General features: G+C 43.2%; 1 protein-coding gene across 2 annotated transcripts in view; it reads right to left on the reverse strand.

Moving 5' to 3' along the window:
• The window catches only part of NECAB1 (N-terminal EF-hand calcium binding protein 1), a 44944-nt gene extending 25068 nt beyond the window's left edge, over positions 1–19876 (reverse strand). The window contains exons 1-5 of one of the 2 annotated variants that reach the window (XM_060277714.1): positions 19498–19876; positions 17055–17079; positions 10458–10566; positions 7666–7749; positions 63–88 (exon numbers count right to left, since the gene is read on the reverse strand). In XM_060277714.1, coding sequence (XP_060133697.1) covers positions 63–88; positions 7666–7749; positions 10458–10566; positions 17055–17079; positions 19498–19611 — 358 coding nt within the window. In that variant the 5' untranslated portion in view covers positions 19612–19876. The remainder of the gene's footprint in view (positions 1–62; positions 89–7665; positions 7750–10457; positions 10567–17054; positions 17080–19497) is intronic. The other variant, XM_035126011.2, reaches the window with a different exon arrangement.
• Between the last annotated feature and the right edge of the window lie 1046 nt (positions 19877–20922).

The following is a 20922-nucleotide window of genomic DNA, read 5'->3' on the forward strand; positions in this document are numbered from 1 at the left end:
TAACTCCACCTGCCCATGACACACCCAGAACCGAAGAGCTTGGGAGTTAAAAATTAACTTACCGAAAAGTTCTTCTGTGTCAAGGTTGCTGTAAAAACAAGAACATCATAAAAGGAGTGTTATAATTGCTATTTTGTGCATCCTGCTGCTGTTTAAATGTTAAGCCCAATCACCCTGGAGACTACATTTATTTATATAAACAATTTATACTATTTCATATACTGTAGTAAAAAATCTCTAAGTAGTTTACTTGAAACAATTTTTTTAAAAAAACAAGCAAAACCTTTCCATAAAATTACTTAAAAATTTGATTTAAAGAAAACAGGATATCACAAACAAAACTGTGCCAATGAAAATTACAAGTCAATGAGAGCTTGGTCATTACTGTATTCCCTTGAATTACCTACGGGAGGGCATTCCAGAGGGCAAGGTCTCCTTCCATGTTGTCTCCTTGGGATACCTTAAAAATTGGCTTGGTCCAGACTGGGGAAGGTGGCCCCAAGTTCTACAGGCCTTAAACATTAAACCACAAAACCCTGAACTTGACTTGGTACCTAATAGGCAGCCAATGCAGATCTTTCAACATTGGCATAATAGGTGTAAAGCTGGTTGTCCCACTTTGCATCCTAAGCAGCTACCACTTCCAAACGAGGCACAAGGGAAGCTCCACAAACAATGCACTACAGTAGTCTAATTGGGAGACTACCACTGTATGGACCACTATGGCAAGGCTAATGGAAAGCTCACCACTTCTGAGGTGTTCCATGCAACAGCAAGGTCATCCAGAAGTTATTTAACCCTCTGCACTTTGCTGGCACGTTTGAGTGTGTCATATTTTATAAGCAGTAACCTGCCTTGTTGCCTGGAAAAGTTCAGTGAGCCAGTGCAGACATCAGAGCATCAAGTATAAATATCATGATTGGTAGCTGGGCTTTTAAGTGGAGGGTGGGAATTTTTCCGGAGCCAGTACTTCAATCCTGCCATTTGGAGATGCAAGGATTCCATTCTGCATGGAAGGTGCGTTATCTGACCCATAAGTCTGTTCTCTCCAATTGGGATGTAGCTCAGATGTTCTCCGTGCCTTCATAACAAAAGCACAAAATGGAATTCACTACAGAATGGAGCAGTTGTGAATAACAAATCACGATGACAATGATTGGCATCGTTTCCCTCAACAGATCCATCCACAAACCTGGAACACAATATGCTTCCTTGCGCAAGAGAATTATTCAAGTCAGAGAATGGCTATGCAGCTGGTAACACAGGCACCAGATCAGTTTATTCAACTCTCTGAATGGTGCTTATAAGAGCCGTCAGCAACTCACAAGATGCTGTTGTGAGAAACATAAAGGGCAAACTCTTGAACAGGGATTATAGAGTTGTGGGGTATTATAAACTTGTAGACCGAGCACCAGATTTTGTTGGGCCCTGTCGGCATAAGGCTTGGCAGGCCCTGGAGGAGGAAGAGGAAGAAATGGGGACTAAATGGTGGGAACCTGGGTAGGAGGAAGAGAAGGAATCTCTCCTCTTTCTGTCCCAACTCGTCACTTTAGAAGGGGGAGCAGGGATGCTGTCTCTCCCTCTGACCTTCCTGCGGAGAGGAGAGTTTCACTGGAAGCTGAGGAAGGCTGAAGAGGAAGCAGCAGTGACTAAACAGGAGAGCATTGTCACCAAGAAGCGGGTGCCGCCTTTATAGATAAGAGCAACCCCCCCTCCCAACATAGAATGCACCTGCTATCTCAGCATTCCTGCAACGTGAGAGAGTGAGCATGCCAAGCCTCATCTTTAGATCTTGGCAGGAGGAGTGGGGAAACTTGTTGGGACATCCTTGTCATTTCCAGCCAGTTCTAAACCTCTTCCCCTGCTCCCAAACTGACTCCTAAGCATCATGTCTGCTGGTGAGCCTGTACCAATACTTGCTGAATAAAGATCTCTTTCTTACTTCCAAGTAAGTGTATTTTTTTTTTTTGAGTAGGAGTTGGAACGCTATGCAACTTCAAGGGGACCTTGCATGGTTCACATTGCCACCTCCATCTCACCCCCACCCCCTTAGTTTATAAATGTAAAAATAGAGCATGTGATATAGTTGTTGTTTCCATTCGTACATATTAAGATGGTACCCGTGAATCAATAAATTTTCCACTAAGACAAATTCACTTGTCCCCACCCCCAACTATACACCAAATATTAAACGCATCGGTGTGCCCTCGCCTGTGTCCTATTTGCATTCAACATACAGCTGTACATGGAAAGATACCCCCTGAAGATGCTATGCTTAATGTGAGTATGCATGTCAACACTGCATGCAGGGTTAGCAACAGCCCTGCTTTCCTATCCATGCATTTGCTATGTGAGTCCTGATCCCCACCACATAGATATGTGATAGCTCAAGCAGTGGGGAAATCAGGAGTTCCTGGGTTCCAAGTTGACAGGGAACCTCGGAGATGGACCAAGTTATGGGTTTCAGTACCATGGTCAGTGATCCTGCAGCTGAGGCAGAACATACAAGTTGCCTCAGCGGTGAGCTGGACCAGCAACTGCCCTATATCTATGGCTTGAGCTAGGTGTTAATTGACTAGAGGCCTCAGCCCATTCCTGCTGTTATCAGGCAAGTTAAAGGTCCGGAACATTCTTCTGTAGCCATTGGCTTGTTCTAGGCTCCAGGGTTTTGAGCTGTAGGGATGTCTCCTGATCCTCAGAGTCTGCCAGCAGAAGTGTGGCAGTGAGGAATAGAGGAGTGGAGGAAACAAAGAATGATTGTCAGCTGCCATATTTCAATCAGCTATCACACAATGATATTCCTGAGAGTTCAGGAATGAGAATGCAACCTTTTCTCTTTTTTTACAAGTTTTTGGCATCTCCTCATTTTGTAGCGTTGCTGAATGCTCCCGTCTTTTTCCCTGACACCATTTCCCTGAGGATCCCATTATTAAAACAATTCCTAGGCAGCTGCAGGAGCAAGAACATTTGCTTCTGTAATGAGGTTTTTCAAATTGCACTCTCGCTATCTAATAACTGTTAGAAGAACGCTTCCTCAACAGAAGTCTAAGTTCAAAACGATTTAAATGACGATTATTCCGGTGTTTTAGAAAAAACTGACAGCCTAAAAATGTGCCCACATGAAGCACCCAAATTTATAGTTCGGTCCTTCCTAACAAGCCCTACAGCAGGACCTTTGAAACAAGTGGCAAGTACGGTAACTTGGAGAAAGTACAGTAGGTGTGTGTGAATATGTTTGACCAAAAGGGGGATAAATTTCCAGAGACTGATAGCAATGACATTCCTGCTTTAGGAAATGTTTGACCAAGGTTACTGAGGAGGCATATGGAATGTCCCTGGGGAGGAGTGAGATTGCTTCCAGATTGTCGGTATTTTGCAGGGGAAATTCAAGCACAAATTGGAACTTGAGGTTATGCGAATAAAGCACACTTGCAACAAATAGATTTTGCTTTTCTTTTTAGTGGGTTTTTTGCTGTTAGGAAAGTGATAGCGAAACACACTGAAAAGTGTGACATGAACCAATGATTAATGGGAAGCTGTGGGAAGCTACCACCAGCAAATCACAATGAATGATAATTTATCATAACCTCTCTGCAAACAAATCAGAATTGGTGTACAATAAGGATCAGATAAAGTCCAGCGCAACGTGGGGCTCAAATGCATGACCCTGAGATTAAGAGTCATGCTGTATTTAACTGAGCTACTCCAGCAGTTCTGTCAAGCATTGCTATTCTGTAAGCATGCTGGACCTGGAATGTCCCTGGACCCAAACTGTTTTGACGCTGGCTTCACCCTTGTCAATCACAACTCTTCTGGAACACATCTTAAAAACTGTCCACTTGAGCACATCCTTTGCCTGGAGGATCTATGCTACTTCTCCTAAATTATGGGCCTCATGCATCCCCCCAGCAAATAAAAGGATGCCTTGCACTATGGAAGATGCTGGAACTAAGAATTATTCATTCATTCATTCATTCATTCATTCATTCATTCATTCATTGTTTACCTTATTTTCTACCTCCACAAATAATTTTTTCAAAGTTGCTTGCAAGTAAAAAAGCCAGCATGAAAACAACAACGATCCAACTATTACATAACCAATCATCAGACTGGAAGCAAAACGCAAGAACACAAAGAGCAGCAAATATTGATGAAGAGGTGTATTCAAATTTTCCTCCTGGCCAGTAAAAAGGTAAAGGGACCCCTGACCATTAGGTCCAGTCGTGACCGACTCTGGGGTTGCGCGCTCATCTCGCATTATTGGCCGAGGGAGCCAGCGTATAGCTTTCAGGTCATGTGGCCAGCATGACAAAGCCGCTTCTGGCAAACCAGAGCAGCACACGGAAACGCCGTTTACCTTCCCGCTGTAGCGGTTCCTATTTATCTACTTGCATTTTGACGTGCTTTCGAACTGCTAGGTTGGCAGGAGCTGGGACCAAGCAACGGGAGCTCACCCCGTCACAGGGATTCGAACCGCCGACCTTCTGATCAGCAAGCCCTAGGCTCAGTGGTTTAGCCCACAGCGCCACCTGGGTTCCTCCTGGCCATTTTCCTCCTGGCCAGTATTACACACAATTTTCCTCCTGGCCAGTATTACACACAATTTAACACCACTAGCCGGTGATGTTTGGATCAATATTATCAAGTTGGATATATCCAAAATGTTTGTAGAAGTATTTGTTTCAACTTCAAAACTGTAATAAAGAAAACAACATTAATATGTTTTTTACCTGACATATGGATATTATGGAACCAAACCTTTATAATGAGCAAGAGGATGGTGGATTCCAAAAGGAAATATTAATGCAGAAATAAAAAATGTACAGTGAAGTAATAGACATTATAATAGAACATTTGAAGTTCTTAGTAAAAGTTGTTGATACTGCTATAATGCTTTTGTTTTGTTTTTATGAGATGGCATTCAATTTCGTTGTACTATGTACAATGACAATAAAGTATCTATCTATCTATTAAGAATCAATGCATTAAGAAGCAACAGAATTAAAAGCTTGTTTAGCTAAAATTTAATGCTTGTTTTCGTTTTATGCATTTGCTCTTACTCGTTTAGCTTGAATTGTCTAAGAAAAATCTCGACTAGAAGCTTTTCTTGCCAGTACCAGCTCTAGGTTTTGAAGGGCAAGACACCTCCCATAGAGACTCTGTACCTGCTACAGGGGCGTCGCAACAGGGGCGGGCAGCCTACGGCAGGCTGGGTGGTGCAGTGCAGCTGCTCCCACCCGCCGCACTGGAAAATGGGGCGGGGGCGGGGCACCGGAGGGATCCGTTGCACCACGGCGCCAGGGCACCGGATATGCTTAAGACGGCCCTGCTGAATCCACAACCCCAGTCTGCCATAGTGCTATCGCACCTGGAAACTAGTCGAGACACCTGGGTATGCTTTTTGTAATTTGCTCTTTGGGCAGTGACATCGCAATGTGAAGACTATGGCTCATGTCACTGCTTTTAAGACGTACACGTTTAACTTTTGGATGGAGATACTATGAACTGAATGCATTTGCTTGTAACAAATTCCAGGGAGCCAGAGCCAACTATGGATTTACATGCTGCTGTTTATAAGATGGTGCTGTTTGCAACAAAGCAGAAGCAGCCTATCATCAGGCTGACTGGCTGGTTACGGTTAAAACACACACAATTGAAACGTAACATTATAGAACAAGTCCTCCTTTCTTTATCTATCTTTAGAACCCTGGCATTCTCCCGCCTGTTATCCTAATGAGCACTTAAGCCAACACAACAGGAAAAAAAACAACGATAAGCTTTGGATTTAACATTTCTGGGAATTCAGGCAACAAGCTATTAACAAATAATAAAAAAAGTGGGGGACTACATACAGCTATTATCACATTGCTCTCAGAGTCTGGGGAAAACCCAAGATCCTTAAAGCAGAAGTGCTGAACGGTTCATCTGCGAAGACCCTAACATTACCTCTAGATCTAGCTGAAAGGCTATTAAACAGACCTTGGGGAGCTCTTACAGCTTAATGCATGCCTGAGGCCACCTGGCACATTCTGCCAGAGGCATCCAGCCTCCTTCTCTAGCAGTTTACAGGTGTGCTATATGAACACATATTGGGGCATATGGGCAGTGCCGGATTCACGTATAAGCTAAACAAGCTATAGCTTAGGGTCCCAGTCCCTTGTGGACCCCAAAAAAATTTAAAGGGAAAAAAACTGGATGTACATTTCCAAAACGTAAGATTAAAAAACAAATAAAATAAAACCTACACACAGCAACAGTGTTTTGTGTTGTGTAGGCTCCTATTTGTTATGTGCAAATGGCTTTCAACACCTATTAGGTCCATAAATTACCATATAGCATATATTCAACACAAAAAACAGCAACAATTTGTTGTTGACAAAGGACAGCTGGACATATAAAGGGCCCCATTACCTTCAGTAGCTTAGGGTCTCATCAAACCTAAATCCGGCCCTGCATATGGGTATTAAATGGAATATCTGTAGATAGGTCATGTGCGAATCTAAGGGGCCATCCACATTTATGCTTGCCCAGTGGAAACTGCTGTTTACTGCTAAAATGGAACGGAAGTATGTCGGGATTTCTGCAGTTTGTTCCAATTGAGCGGGAAACAGAGGGTTTTCCTGTGGAAACGGAAAACCACTCAGATCCATGCCTAGAAAGCACGGGACAAGCAGAAGTGTGGATGACCCCCCAAACAAGAGAGCTTGGATTACGTGGAGACCGCTGTCCAGTTATACAGCTGTATGCACAAGTGCTCCCTGCTGACTTTCTAATGAATGTGTGCCAGTTGGAAGTACAGTGGTACCTCGGTTTATGAACACAATTGGTTCCGGAAGTCTGTTCATAAACTGAAGCGTTCATAAACTGAAGCGAACTTTCCCATTGAAAGTAATGGAAAGTGGATTAATCTGTTCCAGACGGTCCGCAGAGTACTTAAACTGAAATGTTCATAAACTGAAGCATGGGTGTAATTGGTTCCGGAAGTCTGTTCATAAACTGAAGCGTTCATAAACTGAAGTGAACTTTCCCATTGAAAGTAATGGAAAATGAATTAATCCATTCCAGATGGGTCCGCGGCGTTCATAAACCGAAAATTCATAAACCGAGGTGTTCATAAACCGAGGTTCCACTGTAGGCTAGCCATTTGCAATTCATCATCAAAAGAAAAAGTGGATACATAAAATTCACACATTCTCTCAAATTTCAGCAGTGCTCTGCACAACACTAAAATTTGGCACTCCCCCTGCCCCTCACGCTCTGTTCTACACCATTGTTTTGGTGTCCCTTGCCGTGGGGCACCCTGTGCGACCACACTGGTCACGTTACCCTAAAATTGACTCGGGTGTAAGGGTGCACATTTTAAAACAATGCCCATAATTTGGACAGAGATACAATACACCTCGCCATAGTGGAGCAGCATACCCGCCAACATTTCTCCAGTGAAATAGGGATATCTTATTCAATAATAATAATTTTACTATTTATACCCTAGCCATCTGACTGGGTTGCCCCAGCCACTCCAAGAGGCTTCCATGACATATAAAAACATAATAAAACATTAAAAAGCTTCCCTACACTGGGCTGTCTTCAGATGGCTTGGGGTCACATTTTACTATTTATACTCTCCAACGTTCCTCTGATGAAAATAGGGATGCCCTACCATACCTGTCAACATTTCTCCGCTGAAAATTGGGATGTTCCGGGATCAAATCTGGAACTGGGATGCCTTCTGTAAATCTGGGACTGTCCCTGGAAAATAGGGACACTTTGAGGGTCTGGGGCAGAGTGACCAGGTGACCTGTGGTGTGTGTGTGTGTGTGTGTTGGGGCTGCTGTCCACCCAATAACTGGTGATGAGAAACTTCAAAGCCCCATGCTTCCCTTCTTTATCCTCAAACCAGATTTGGACCAGATAGAGCACTTCAAACAGAGGGCTGTTCCCCTAGAGCAGGGGTGGCCAACTCCCAAGAGGCTGTGATCTACCGGCAGTGATCTACCCCCTTTTGGGGGTTCAGGTCAAAGTTGTTGAGCTTTTTTAGGGAGGAGGAGAGCACCGTTTTTTGGGGTGCAGGGCTAAAATGTTGAGCTTTTTAAAGGGAGCCAAAGTTGTTGAGCTTCTTTGGGGGAGTCAGTGATCTACCACAGTCTAGTGATCTATCAATAGATCATGATCTACCTGTTGGACGTGCCTGCCCTAGAGAAAAACCTGTTGGCATGATGAGACTACAGTGACACCTCCCCCTCTCCCATTCATTTTATGCGCAGGGCTATGGTGTGGTGGTTGAAGTGTCAAAACTCCTCGCCATGTGTAGAGAGGACCCGTTCTGTGAGTTTACAAACTACAGTAGTCCTTTCCTTTCATTTTTTCTGATAGGGTACAAACAGTCCCCCGCTGTTTCACAAAGGAATGATGGGGTGGGGAGGTTCAAGGCCACAGCTGGCGTTAATCAGAGTAATCAGTAAAGCTTGGTAAAGGTAGCTGCAGATTTGATGCAAGGCCTGCATACAACAGCTGAGCCCAGAGCCTCTAATTGTAATTTTGAATCATCTTAAAGTGGAATTTTGAGCCCTGTTCCAGCAAATGGCAGAGCGGAACTTGAGGGTCGATCTTCCGATTTGCATATTCTTCGCTTTCACCGGGCTACAGATAAGATATACCAGCAGAGCAGCTCTTAAAGCTCAGAATAGACTTCTGCAGCAGCTGTAAATATTAAGTAGGCAATTATTTCTTTTAGCTCATGATTGACCATGTTCTCCTCTGAACTGTAACGCAGATATTCAAGGTGAAATAGTGCAATTGGCATGACTTTCCCAGTAACTGCATCACAACTTATTGTGGTATAAATAATGCTGTGTTCTAAATTGCAACCCACTCTGGGACCTTAGAGTGACGGGTGGATATTAAATCGAAGGAATAATGTAAGAATGCAGTTTCTGGGGAAATCATATACACCAATGCAAGGCAGAGGAGCCAAGCCAGAAGAAAAGGGAGCAAACCTGGTTTGCTCCAGAAAGAAAATGATATACAGAATCAATGTACACAGGTTAATACATTAGCAGGGTTTTAAGAATACTTGTAATTTTATTATGAATGGACAATAAGTAATTCAAATGGTTAAAATTTTACAATGGACATGTAGTATCTTGATATACAATGGAACCAAGGAAGGGAATTGGGAGGAAGTCAATTTGTTCTGTTTGGATTATTTTTATTGTTGTTTGTTTTATTTTTGTTACTATTGGAAAATTAATAAAATGCTGTATTAAAAAATGCTTCCTAATATTAATGACACAGCCCAGTTCTATGCATGTTTACCCAGCAGCAAACCCCACAGCGTTCAAGGGGACTTTCCCCAAGTAAGTATACAGGGCTGCGGCTCTTTGCAATTACTGGTCCAAATGATGTATTATCATTTGCATTTAACAAACTGGAAATCAAGAATGACTAATAGCAACTCACTGAGACAATGGCTATGATGGCACTTGAACTCACATCTCCTAGGCTCAGGATCAACATCCTATCCAGAAACACTGGCCTTTCTAATCAAAGACACCAAGGATCAACCTGGAGATGTGTGACATACTAAGCACTGAGCTATGGTCATGCCTCTTTTCAAGCAGATGTAGAATAAGGATGGGGAAGTTGTAATATTCTTAAGTGGGTCCCTAGTCACATGGCTGCACACCTTCCATGCACCACAGAGGACTCCAAGAGAACAGCAGAATGCCTGCTTTATGAAACTGGAACTACCTCTGAGGCCAGCTTACATAGAACAGGCAGAGGGCTGAAACACAAATAACATACAGTGTAATGGTGCTCTACCATTGAGCTATGATGAGCCTTCCTTCTCAAAAGAGGCAAAATAAATAATATATTTATACCCCGCCCATCTGGCTGGGTTTCTCCAGCCACTCTGGGCGGCTCCCAACAGAATAATAATAATAATAATAATAATAATAATAATAATAATAATAGTAAGCGATAAAACACCAAACATTAAAAACTTCCCTAAACAGGGCTGTCTTCAGATGTCTTCTAAACGTCAAATAGTTGTTTATTTCTTTGATATCTGATGGGAGGGCGTTTCACAGGGTGGGTGCCACTACCAAGAAGGCCCTCTGCCTGGTTCCCTGTAACCTCACTTCTCGCAGTAAGGGAACCGCCAGAAGGCCCTCAGAGCTGGACCTCAGTGTCCGGGCAGAACGATGGGGGTGGAAAAAACCCAGAAACTGGGAGTTACAAGGGAGATGAATTACCCATTTATTGTTATTTTTGTAGCATCTTGTTTAGAAACACAGAATGCAGGCCATGGGCACCAATCTGGGTATATAGACTGGTGTTCTATGGCATTTCGTATGCTATTTGTAAAGCTGCAGTTTTGCCAGGAAAATTCATATTGCACAACCATACTGCCTTCCTAAAGGCTGACCATATGACTTTTCAGTAACGTTACCCACTCTGTATTGTGCGTGTCGATGGTGTGAAACAGCTCATGCAGTTCCTCTCTGCTCAGGATTCCGTCAGCGAAGTAAGCTTTGAATTCATCAAAGGACAGTTTGCCATCATCTGAAATCAAAGACGCAGAAGGAAAATTGGTTGCACAGATGGCTGGTTTTTCCCTTTAATCAAATTGATTCTAGGAAGGTGTTTCTGTAAACAACAAGAAGTTTTCTCATTTTTAATCTCTGCATAGAGCTGAGCTCTGATACTGAAGGAAAAGAACCAAGAGAGCTAACAAAACCATTGATCAATAGATAAGCACAACAGCAGGCTACTTCATGTCTTTCCTTAGGGAAACACTTTGTAAAAGATCCAAGCATCAGCGTTCGGTATCTCGGTGGCATCAGAAAGAAGGCAGAAGTATAGGGAGCCTGAGGCTGGAAGTGAAATGTGGGTGTTTTAAAAAGCAATATATCAAAGTTAGCCCAAAACTGGAGATTTTTGTTTGAGGATACACCCACTTCATGTCAATCCAGCCAAGACTAGTGATGAATCTTGGTGAAATGTTTTACCCAAAGCTTCAAACTTGTTAACATGTGTCATCACCAAGGGCCGATCTTCTCAAGTCTGGAACCCCCACCACTCCAGTAATATTTGAATGGTGCCAATTCTCATGTACAACTATTCCCAGGACAATGCAGAGCTGGTGCGTGAACTTCTCACCCGACATGCTGCTATTGCCACAAGATTTAAATGGGGCCTGAGCACAGGAAAGCAGAAAGCCCACCTGTAACGGGAGGGGAGGATATGAACCTGGTGTGCGCTGGGCCATCAGTCCTTCCTCGCCACCAGAATCCGGTCAAACCGAAACTTCTGGACCTTGTTATAAGAAAAAAAACTGCTCCTTTTCCCTTATGGGGTATCCAAGAGCCCGTATAGTGTCCTTATCCTGTTTCATAACAGAACTACACATAAAAAAGGTTATGTGAGAAAGAAGAAAACCCTTTTGGTCTGTCGCTACAGGAAGTGTGCCACAAAGCTGCTATTATTCGAAGGAGTGTGGTCATACTGGTTCAAACTTTGCTGGGAATGTCTAAGCATGCCAGAGTTGCAGAACATGGTTGCCGATTACTCCACATTAGACTCCAGATATCTCCCAATGTGTGCTGCTTCTTCATGATTTTTAACCGAACAACTTCGGTTTCCTGCACAATTGTGCAAAACAATGGATTGCTTTTTGGAGGTTATATGCAAGGTTGAAGGTGTGTCCAGCCCTGTGGTTCCTACATGATTACAAGTTAAAAACCAACCCAAAGGGGTGCTGATTTCCGAGTAGGCTGCTGTTTAAACAACAGAGCCCAAACTGCACACAGTCAAGCACAGTATCTTCCTAAGCTTGCTTGTAGCAATGCAAGATATGAAGAGATATAAAATTACACACCAGTATTAAGCACAGTAACATAGCTAAGGGATCAAAAACCACGAGGAGCAACTAAATAAAATGGCACAATACTTTGCCTGATACTTTTGCTTTCTCTTATTTTCTTTTTTCGACAGAACGGTCTTAAACATCAAATTCAGAATCTAAATGTGCCTGTCATTTGGCATCAAATGTGAAACACTGACTGAATGCCAAGAATAAATTTGCCTTGATAAATAAGTGATTTTGTAAGTAGCTTGACTTCTACATCCTCCAGGCAACAAGTTCACTCAAATCTTAACATACTACTACTACATGCCACCCCTTTGAGTTATGTGAGATTCCAGGGGTACCAGGCATGCTTTACACAGGGTCTGTGGTTCCTTTTGGACAATTAGGCACAGCAAAGACTACAGTGCCTTTCTGATATATGGTTTGATTTACACACACACACACACACACACACACACACACACACACACACAACCTGAAGCCTCCAATGGAGAAAGTTCAGTACATCAATATCCCAAAGAGGATTCTGTCCCTCTCATTTGCATAGCACTGCTTCCAAGAACCAAAACCAGCTTCACACTGAGAGCCAGTGTGGTATAGTGGTTAAGAGCCGTAGACTCGTAATCTGGGGAACCGGGTTCACGTCTCTGCTCTTCCACATGCAGCTGCTGGGTGAACTTGGGCTAGTCACACTTCTTTGAAGTCTCTCAGCCTCACTCACCTCACAGAGTGTTTGTTGTGGGGGAGGAAGGGAAAGGAGAATGTTAGCCGCTTTGAGACTCCTTCGGGTAGTGATAAAGCGGGATATCAAATCCAAGCTCCTCCTCCTCCTCCTCCTCCTCCTCCTCCTCCTCCTCCTCCTCCTCCCCCCAGCACATTGCTTCTTAATGCCAAACTCGATTTAGGAAGATTGCCTAGGTTAATTAACTTTTCATATATGCTAATCCCAGGGGATTAACAGTGGCTAACACGCATCTTAAATACACATGAGTCTGGCTATTACTTCCAAGGAAATTAGTTTTAGCACCACCAAACCTTAATTAAAACCCAGCTCTAAATTTATCAGGAATTTAGGAATTATTGCACCCCCAGATTCATAACAATATCATAATGCTGGATCAAACATTATATGCAAAACCATGGGAAAACATAGGAAAATGGGCTTCTTAGGAAAACACAGAAATTTACAGCCATTCTTAATGAAGGAGAGAGGTTTAGAGAAGATATTAGTAAATGGAACCTGGTAATACAATGAAGTTAACTCTTTATTCAAGGAAGCTGAAACAGCGCAGGTCTAGTGATCCTAGAATCCTCTTCCCAGTAAGTCTTGCTGCAATGAGGTAAAGTCCTAACTTGGAAGTCGAATGGAATCTGTTCCAGAAGTCCATTCGACTTCCGATTGGCTGCAGGAAGCCGCGTCAGACATTTGGCTTCCAAAAATAGTTCGAAAACCGGAACAGTCACTTCCGGGTTTGCACGTTCAGGAGCCAAAACGTTCAAGAACTAAGGTACAACTGTAGTTGCAAGGATGGAAGGTCCCCTCCTTCCCACCGCTCTCTAATACAGTGGTACCTCTACTTACGAATTTAATGTGTTCCGAATGCACATTCGTAAGTCATAAAAAGTTGAATCCCATAGGAATGCATTGGAAGAAAAAATCCGTAAGTCGAAGCAACCCTATCTAAAAATTCCTAAGTAGAAAAAATCCTATCTAAACCACATCCAAGATGGCAGACGGAGCTCCGTTCGTAAGTAGAAACATTCGTAAGTAGAGTTATTCGTAAGTAGAGGTACCACTGTACTCCTCTTCTTGAGGGTCTTTCCCAAGCAGTCACAGACTGCATCTGCTCACAACCACTCTCTACTCTGCCTTCTTCTTTGTGTGTTCTAGGAGACCAGGGGAGAGGGGAGCTGGTCGCAGCACCATCTCTGTTTCCTCTGCTTCTGTCTCCGAGTCTGGACTGCTTTATGCCACAGCATCTTCCTGCTCACTAAACCCTGTTACCTCTTCAGCTTCCAACACCTCCTCCTCCCAGTCTGCTCCCTCTTCTCCTTCTGACCACTTATCGTCATTCCACCACCAACCCGCTGGCTCTGAGCCTTCTTCCCCTGAGGGTTCCCCAGCTAGTGCCTCCAACCACTCCTCTGCCTCCAGCCAGTCCGTGGCAATATGTTTGATGACAAGAGTTCAGAAACGGCAGGCGTTAAGTCGAAGGTGAACTGCTTGTTTGGGGAGGCACTTGTCCCTCAATCCCTTCTGACACCATCTATGATGGAAGTGGCAGCCCCTACGATGGTAGTCATCTACAGATTTTTGTAATTCCTGGTGGAAGAAGCTGTTCAAGGCTGCCTAGGCAGGCATGTGGAAGTCAGAGGGGGCATAGTCTCCCTGCCCCAAAAGTGCATCATCAAGCACCAAGGCTGCATAGCCCACAATGTTATTGTCCAAAGAAGGCTGGCAGCTTCTCCACACCAGATTTCCTGGCTCTCTTGTAGAAAAAGTGAAGTAAAAAAATTAACCATCTCTCAACCCTCTTTAGGGCTGTCTCCAGGCTCAAAGTGGCCACAAGGGAATAGCCCTCACTCAACCCAACCTTGAACTAAACACAACACCCAAGTGCCACAAGATGTGTCTTCTTAGAAGGGCTTCAGCTAGTTTCTCTCAAAAACTTTCAAAGTAGAAGAAAGATACCAATTTTCTGTCCTCTGATCTTTCCAAAAGTTCACATCTTGAAGACAAGATGAATCGTGAAATGAAAGCCTTCACTGAAATCCCATTTTCTTCAGATGAAAAGTTAACCAAATGCAGTATCATCCCCCCTGGCAACATATCTTCCGACAAATTATTTCACCCACCTTCCTGATCTCACATACTCTCTTCCTAACGTGTTTCATTAGCATTTTCTCAAGTAGTCATAGAAACCTGTTTTGAGCACTTTGGAGAATAAACTAAACTCTAAAAGGCAATATATATATATTGTTTTATATGAGAATGGTATTTATGTTTGTCAGCTTACCCACCAACAATGTGTTCAATAAAGGAAGATTATATGGACTTTCCCAGCGGGCTGCAGGCTAACACATACTGTAAATCCTAACGACAGGGTGTAAAAGTTTTCCTAGGGAAAATAGGAAACTACCTTACATATTGAAGCAAACCAGTAGCTTGATACCACCTACACTGACTGGCAGCAGCTCTCTTGGATTTCAGGAAGGGGACACTCCTAGCCTTAGCTGGAGAGGCCAGGGATTGAACCTGGGATGCTTTGCACTAACATTTAGCTGCCCAGCTCTTACTTACAGTGAAGGACTTTGGTCCCAAGGCCCAATGGTTCCACCCAGACAGATCCATCATATTGAAACATTTCAATACTTCAACAGAATTAAAGCAAACAAACTCTCTCTTACACTGTACACAATTTGACAAGGGTATTATTAAACCAAGTCCATGCATCAAAACTTTAGATACTCTTTGGGGTAAATATAAACATATATTAAGTTAGGGACTCTCAGGGTGGATTTGATTTAAATCAAACTGATTTAAATCATGATTTAAATCACGATTTAAATCACTAGTCAGTAAGGCTTGATTTAAATCATAGTCGATTTAAATCACATGAAAAACTTAAATACTGTCCACTCCAAACAATCAGAAAAATATTGTTTCTATTCTATTCACTGAACTTCTTGAAACTTAGCACTGAAGGGGTTGTTTCTGTATTCATAGGTTTGTAGAACAATAGGATTAAGGTCTTTTTCTCAACTCTGTTCATGTTATAACATTTTTGCTGTGAAGAAGAGGCATGTGATCTCTGTTGAGTCAAATTCAGTTTTGAGAACTGCAAAAGTAAACCAAGCATCTGTGATAATATCTTGTAGGCAGAGAATCTGCCCAATAATCTTACAAAAACCTCTGGAAGAGCATGACATTGTGAATGGATTAATGGCATTTATTTACCCCCCAAAATAAACATATACAACCTTATTCTACATAATTAAAAAACTAATCTTTATTTCATGATGGAATAACCTTTGGATGGTAATATATTTTCCTCAAAAAGCATTTTATTTTAAAAAATCAGATTTAAATCAAAAAATCGATTTAAATCAAAAAAATCCGATTTAAATAAAAAAAATCCGATTTTTTTGATTTTTTTAAAAAAAATCATTGATTTTTATCCACCCTGGGGACTCTCAATTCTGGCATCATTTTCCTATAACGAAAAATGGAGGAAGAGGTTCCATTGGGTAATATTAATTTATGGAAAATGCATGGGATCATAGAACTGAAGGGAAATCTACCAACTGTGTTGGCTCAGAGTATACATCCACTTCAGAAAGACTTGTTGGGGGGATAGTGTTGGGGGTTGGTCACAGTTCTTTTTTGCACCATATAAACTCTCTACACATCATGTATTCTCCGTCAACTATGCTGTGCCTTTCTTCAGTTCTTAATTATTGTCTGCCTTTAGGAATGCAGTTAGAATGAAATGTAAACACTGCACAGATGTTTATTCGCAGGACCCATTCTCTATTTGCAACGCAAGATTTCTGCTTAGATCTTGTTTTGAGCAGGGGGTGGGTAGCAGACCTGGAAGTCAAAACTGAACATATGAGGTTAACACATTAAATCCCTTGGCCCACCCGTCCCAGGACTTTCAACTATAACTACTGGTAGCACTTATCATTAGGTGAATTAAAGCAACTACCCCAGGTTGTGGAAAGATGCTGTCCTATTGCCATAGTTAAAGTACTGGTAAGCATCTTTCTAGAGAGCAATTCTGTTCTCTGCATCTCCCGGTCTGAACTGCTTGCCTTTTCACAGACACAAAATTTGTACATTAGGATCTCCAACCATTAGCACCTGTGGCAACAAATCACTTGTACTTGTCCACCTATTTTACATAACAAAACCAGATCTGTTTTGCACATTTGACCAGTCAAACAGTCCTTCTACTGTCCAGAAAGCAATCTTCCAGTGATGGAAAAACAAGAACAAACCTGTCCTGCCATCAGCGTCCCACAGATGAAACCATCAATGCCACTGTCAATTTCAGAGCACTCTGTAATCCAATGCAGAAAGTCAAACTAAATATCTAAATATCTAACTAAATATCCCAATGGAATCCCTTAGTGCTTTTACACTGCAATTCTCTGAAAATAAAGAAATACTTGGACTTACCATTTTTATCTGCTCTTCTCAGTACCTGCAAAGAAATAAATTCAGGCTTAGTACATTCCAGTATACTGATGGCACCTCTCCCCGAAACTCCTAATGACTGCTTCCAACGGCTTCGTGTAGAGATGAAGGCCCAAAGACCCCCTTGGCAAACTGGACAATAGCTGTTCCAACCCAAATATTATAGTGATTACAATCTCTCAGTAAAGGTAATATTTTTGGAGGTAACGTTTTCTATTGGATAAGGGATGAACGTGTTCCAAAATGCATCCATGCAAAGTGGGGAGTCATTCTCAGTCATGCACAAATTAGCAACTGCATGGAATATGGCTACCAACTTGCAGTGGTGGCCACCAACCAAAGATGGCTTGGGAATATTTTGCTCAAACCTGAAAATAAAAGTGTTGTGTTCTACTGGCTGAGCTATCCCAACAGTATTTAGCACACGACATAATCAACATGCAATTGTATTTACTATTTAGAAGGATCTGACCATTAACAGTGTATGGGATTCAACATTTGATGCTTGTCAAAACCTGGCAACCCGACACAAAACACTATTTTAAAGGCTTGTTTTCCCTCTGCCAGGGTTAGGACAGCAGCCGCTGCCACTGCATGAGATTTGGACCTGATGTAATCTTATACTGTCTTAATTTACCAGCTTCTTGTGCACAGGATTTCCCCCTAGATGCCTGATAAATGTCAGCCATCCCTCCTCTACATGCTTATAATATTAATTAAATTGGCATCTCTGATTGACAAGATGGACTGGTTCTGTTGTGGATTTTGGTCTCATTTTTGTGCTTCTCTATATTCGCTTTGGTTTTGTGTGTTTTTACAATGTTTCCTTTTTACGTAAATAAATTTTTAGATTTAATTTTAATTAAAATTTAATTTTAATTATATTTTTAATTTTAATCTTTTCTTCCAAAAATGCATTTATATTCTTTTGTGTGACCTTTGAGGACCTCTTTGGAGTGGAAAAGTGATCTATATAATTTAATATCGTATCACATATCATATAGGAGACAGCCTATCCAAGTACTAAGAATGCCATTTTCCATGGCAATCAACTGATATTCGAAAGCAGTCTGGTTGTGCAGAAGAAAGTGAACCAATTAGTAGTTTGAAGTTTTTTTATTTCCATTCATATCATGACTTTAGCCACTGAATTTAATGAGCACAACTAACTTAGTTTAACCCACATTTTTATTTATTTATACAAAAGAAAAACATTAATGCATCAGAGGAAAATAGGTAGCATAATTTTGCCTTCTACAAATGATGGCGTGGATTGCATTTTTTACTTTGATTTGCTCTCCCCATTTGACAGGCTAACTTGATTCTCAATCCTACCCACATTTACCTGGGAGTAAACCTCACTCAAATGCAAACAGACTTGCTTCTGAGTTGATACGAATACGGTTAGGATTGTGCGATGAGGTGCCCCCCCCCCATTTCTTAGTTTTATTTACAAGTGTATCAGAATGCCACTTTCTAAGCTGCCTTATCACCCTGCATACTAAAAACAGTAATAGAAAAAAATCTCCAAGGAAATTATGCATTGAAGATTCCCGCTATGCCCATCGAAGCTATCACAGATCTTTCTTTTTACTACGGGAGTACATATTCGGTAGCAACCTTGAGTAGCAGCAACCGAGCAGCAAAACGTTTTTTTTCACCTCCCCATTTATCCTATCAATTTCGGAGGCGTCAGATACACACAAGATGTGGATGCCTATGAGCCCAGTCTCCAGTGCTTTTTTAAAAAGTGTTTTATTTTTAAACCCTTTAAGTTTTAGTCCGAGGGAGGGGTGTTTAACTGATTCACTTGTGCCATTTCTCAACCCCCCCCCCCACATCCAAAAACTAGGAAGGTAACGAGAGACGGGGGGGGGGAAGGAGAGAAAAGAAAAGAAAGAATAAACCCTTTGTGTTAAGACACCGCGCCTGCGATTTGCCTCCTGTATGGCTCAATTTGGGGGGGATTATTTACCCCCATGGCATCTAAAACGTTTAGGATCAAGATTTTTTAAAAACCCAAAACCATGTTCCAGCATGGTCCCCTGAGAGCTGCCGGACTCTTGAGATGGGTGGTTCCTAAATTTAATCTAATCTTCATCATCATCATCATCGTTGCGTGATAGACGAACATTCAACAGGTGCAGCTTCCCTCCTCGGTCCGCAGATGCAGCGAGCGGCAGAAGCTTCACCTGTGGATCGTTTGCAGCTCTCGGAGGCGCAGGTAGGAGCCCGGTGGGGAACAGGCGGCCACCCCCCACCCCCTCTTCCCTCCTTGCCCCCTTCCTGGGAAAACTTTCCTAATCGAAAGGCGCCTGCATCCATCCAAATCCGGAAGATGCTGAAGCCTGGGGGGTGGAAAGGGGAGATCACCAACCAACCAAGCGCAATGGCGACAACCCAAAGTGACAGGCGCCCTACTTACGTCGAGAAAGATGGAGAGCCCTTTGGTCATGGTCAAGGCAGCGCGGAATTCTTCGCAGGAATCCGCGGAGGAGGGAGACGTTTCCGCGCTACAATCCGCCGCCGAGCCGTCCATGTTGCCGGCTGCCGCGGCAAAGTGCCGGAGGGCTGGGCTGGGCTGGGCTGGGTGGGAGTGGCAGGCGCTGGCGACTCCGCCCTCCGGGCCAAAGGTCCCTCCCCTCTTGGCCTTTGGGGGCGTCCGAGCCGGATCTCTGTCTCCGCTGCTCCGCCCTCGACGGGCCGATGAGCGAAACGAAGGTGCGCTCTCGCTCGCCGCCGTCGGCTTCCCCTCCTCCTTTGGGGAACTCGGCTGCCTGCTGCTGAATCGCCGCCCAGCGCGTTCTGAAGTCGGCCTAGAATCTTATTCTGTGAAGCAGCCTGCGAACGGCTGCGTTCCTGAGCATGTGCAGAGTGCCTTTTCCTAGTGAGCTGTACACCAGCGGCGCACAATACCGCTGCACGGCGGACGTGGCAGATTTCGGAGGTCTCGCGTTTCCTTAGCAGCTGGGATCATGCTGGCTTTCCAGCCACTTTTAAGGCAGGATTCGCCCACCCAGGCCAGTAGCCTGCTTCCTGCGGCAGCCAATCAGGTGCCTTTGTGAACTCCACAGGTGGGGCTTGAAGGCAGAAATTACTACCGTAGTCGGAGATATACTACCTCCGATCATGGGGGCTCCATATAGACTGTGTTCACATTAGAAGCTTAAAATGTAGCGAGGGCCATTCCCGCCCTGCCCCCCCTGCATTTCAAGCCAAATTTGCATGGTGTGTTCACATCAGCGTGAGAAGGGGCAAGAATGTCTTCCTTCCCCAACTCATGGGATCTTTTTGGTTCTCTCTCCCCTGCAATCCCTCTACCAAAAAAACCTACCCTTGAAGCTGTTGTTGGCATATGTGAGACAGCTGTTAGGGTGTTTACATTGGTGCTAACTCCACATCCAGTTTTGTGTATTGTTCTTGTGCAAGAGTGTGCAAGCTGCCTTGAAATGCCTTGATTGGTGGAATGATGAAGTGCATCATCATCATCATCAAGGAATTGCTTCATACCTTTACATTTCAGAGCAGAGCCCCAGAACTAACAGATGCTAAGACTCAGGGCATGTACACACAGTGCGATGATGTGTATTCTGTACTGGATGCCGGTGCCTTTTTGAGGTGCTGTGCACACAACATCACCCCTATGTCATCCCTGTCCAACACTGTTTGCTGATCTAAAGTGCATTCCGCTGTAACGATTGCAATCCATTTTGTGTATGTTTTTGTTGGCACCTGTCTGTCTCAAGAGACAAAGGAGTGTGCCACCAGAGGTGAAGTCAAACAGCTGTATTTTTACCGAAGTGATCTCCCTGGGGCGCAAGCCTGGGCAGTGTGTATGGAGGTCCTGGGC

This window comes from Zootoca vivipara, chromosome 8 (assembly GCF_963506605.1).
Source record: "Zootoca vivipara chromosome 8, rZooViv1.1, whole genome shotgun sequence".
NCBI classification, from domain to species: Eukaryota; Metazoa; Chordata; class Lepidosauria; order Squamata; family Lacertidae; genus Zootoca; species Zootoca vivipara.